We start from the raw sequence: 2,616 nt of genomic DNA, 5'->3' as shown, positions 1-2,616 counted from the left end.
CCAAGGGTGAGGCCAGGCCCCGAGCCTCCCCCGACCTAGGGCCTCCCCGTCAGGCCCAGTGTGGACAGGCCCAGGGGCCCAGCCCCGCTTTTCCTCCCCACCCACTCGTCACCCCTTTTAGTTTGTTGGGGTTTTCCATCTTTCCGATGAGTGAGGGCAGTGGACACAGCTCCCATCCCAAGCCCCAGCCCTGGCTTCTGTCTGGACTTCCCATCCCCCTAGTTTTCATTCTTTGTAACGAAAAATTACAACAGAAGCCCAAGGCGGGAGCCCCTGGGAGCCCTTGCAGCCCCCACGCCTCGCAGTGGGCCCAGTCAGAACTGAAAATTGCAAACCCCGATTTTAAATTCAGTTGACCTTTCTCCGGTGTCCTGCTTTGGTGTCTGGCCATGGCCCCATCTGACTGCCCAGCTCTCTCTCCCCACCCTCCCTGGTGTTTGTTATTAAACGTCTGTGGAGCTTCTGCTGCAAGGAACAAAAAGAAAACATTTAAAAAGCATCAAAAAAATACAAACAGAAGAGAAAAACAAAAAAAAAAGAAGAAAAAAAAACACTGAAGAGATTTTAAAAAAAGAAAAAAAAAAAGACATAAACTGGCACCAGTTAACTTTCTTGTACTTTTTTGCCGAATTTAGCTTCTTGTAGTTTTAACTTATTGCTATGTTAACTATTTATTCTTGTTGCCCTGTAAGGACATTTGTGTATATTTCTGTTCCTTCATCCAGTTTGCAAGTTTAAAGGAACCACGATGTTCTCTTTGTTTCTTTAAGTTTTGCTGAGACGTGGTTATGCCTAATTTATTTATAAAGGGGAAGTGGAATCATTAAAGTAATAATTATTAATAACAGTAACGGTAGCGGTGGCAGCGGTGGGGCGTGTGCGCTCTCCGGGGCGGCCCCCACTTGGCCAGCGACGTCCGGTCTCAATGGGATTCTTTTTGCTCGTCTTGAGAATTTTTTCAGTCCTATTTAGCTGGTGAAAACCCTAGCTTGTTCTTGGTACACGAACCTATTTATTCTTGTGGTTTTAAGTCCTGATCTCCCTGCTCCCCTCCAGCAGGGCAGGCCCCCCGCGGGTCCCTGTCTCTCCCTCTGTTTCTTGGGGCTTTCTCCCCTCTGCCCTCCCTGCACGCAGGGACACGTGTGCACACGTGGGCAGCGTGCCGGGGGCATCCGTGAGCAATAAGGGCTGGGTTTGTCCCCCACCTGGGGGTGCTGGGTTCTGGAGAGGGCACCCCCCCACACAAACCCCCCACACTGAGGCCTAGGCCCCTGCTACCCCCCGACTGGGAGTGCACTTCTTTTTCTAAAACACAGAACTCAGCCCAGCCAGCCAGCCCCTACCAGGAGGCTGGACCAGGGGAGGAGCCTGGGGTCTTCCATGTCCCTGGGGGGCAGGGGCAGGGCCCTTGGGGAGGGGCTCAGCCCCGCAAGCCCTCCCTTCATCCTGTTATTTATTCGGAAGGTTTCACATCATGACAGTCCGTATGTTGGAGATGATAAAGAACTGCAAAAAAAAAAAAAAAAAAAAAAAAAGACAAAAAAACACTTTGCGTTGCATTTAGACTATTTATTACCGGATTACAGGCCTGGCCGCGGTAACAGACTTTTACATGGAATTGTTTAATTATTTGTACTTTTCATGCCAGAAAATAAAAGTTCAGAATCTTACAGCCTTGGCTGGGTGTCTGTGTGCCGTGGGCGGGAGCGTTGTGTGCCGTTGGCCCTGGCCGGGCGCCTGGGTCTCATCTCAGCTCCTTGGCCGACCCACAGCAGACACACTGGAGGGCGGGCAACGGCTTGGGGAGAAATGCGGCTTGGGGAGAAATGCGACGGACACGGCCCACACGGTCCATCTGTCCCTCGGTGCCCGACTTTGCTGTCTGTGTGCATCTCAGGTTTGGTCATCTCACCTGTGGAGCCAGCCTGATGGGTCTGCAGACAGCTGTGGGCCCTGCCTTCTGCCCTGTGCCCACCCTTGGCCCAGCAGAGCAAAGGAGACACACATGGGTTGGGGAATCATTTATTGTTCAAGGTCACAGTCTATTCAGTCCCCTAGCGGGGAGGGGGAGGGCGGCAGTGAGTCACCAGGCTATGGCCTGGGGAGGGTGCACTCCTTTAGTCCATTTTGGAGGCCCACTGAGGCCTGGACAAATGCTCTGCCCAGCCTGACCCCCCAAGAGCAGGGCGGGGGGACCCCTCACGGTTCCTGCCTGTGGGAGGGCAAGGAGACTCAGAGGGGCAGGCCTTCGTCCAGATGGGCGGGTAGGTGGCACCACTGAGGCTCGTTCCACGCCTTGAGGTTCTGGGGCCAGAGGAAGAGACGATGGAACACAAGTGGGCAGAGGTGGTGCCAACCCAGATCTGTCTTCCTTAGACCCCACTGCACCCCCCCCACCCCGTCCACGCGGGCAGACCCACGCCCCCGTCCACCTTGCGGGGCAGGGCTAGAGCTCATCGTGGTCGCCGTCTGCAGGTGGCTCGGGGGGTGGCTCTTGGCAGGCAGCAGGCGTCATCAGCTCCATGAGGTACTCGCAGCGACTAGGCTCCGTGGTGCTGGTCACCATCGTCTCCTTCCCACACAACAGGCGCACCTGAGGGGGCGGGCAGGTGGGGC

The 2,616-nt window shown here is 54.9% G+C and overlaps 1 protein-coding gene across 3 annotated transcripts in view; it reads right to left on the bottom strand.

The window, feature by feature from the left end:
* Positions 1–2,060: 2,060 nt before the first annotated feature.
* The window catches only part of PRKCSH (protein kinase C substrate 80K-H), a 14,642-nt gene continuing 14,086 nt past the window's right edge, over positions 2,061–2,616 (bottom strand). For all 3 annotated transcript variants that reach the window (XM_006765803.2, XM_006765804.2, XM_015565345.1), the window contains 2 exons: positions 2,433–2,593; positions 2,061–2,304 (listed from right to left, as the gene is read on the bottom strand). In XM_006765803.2, coding sequence (XP_006765866.1) covers positions 2,447–2,593 — 147 coding nt within the window. In that variant the 3' untranslated portion in view covers positions 2,061–2,304; positions 2,433–2,446. The remainder of the gene's footprint in view (positions 2,305–2,432; positions 2,594–2,616) is intronic.

This window comes from Myotis davidii, unplaced genomic scaffold (genome assembly GCF_000327345.1).
Source record: "Myotis davidii unplaced genomic scaffold, ASM32734v1 scaffold1439, whole genome shotgun sequence".
Lineage (NCBI taxonomy): Eukaryota > Metazoa > Chordata > Mammalia > Chiroptera > Vespertilionidae > Myotis > Myotis davidii.
The sequence above is the reverse complement of the archived record's forward strand: the minus strand, read 5'-3'. Positions and strand labels throughout refer to the sequence as shown.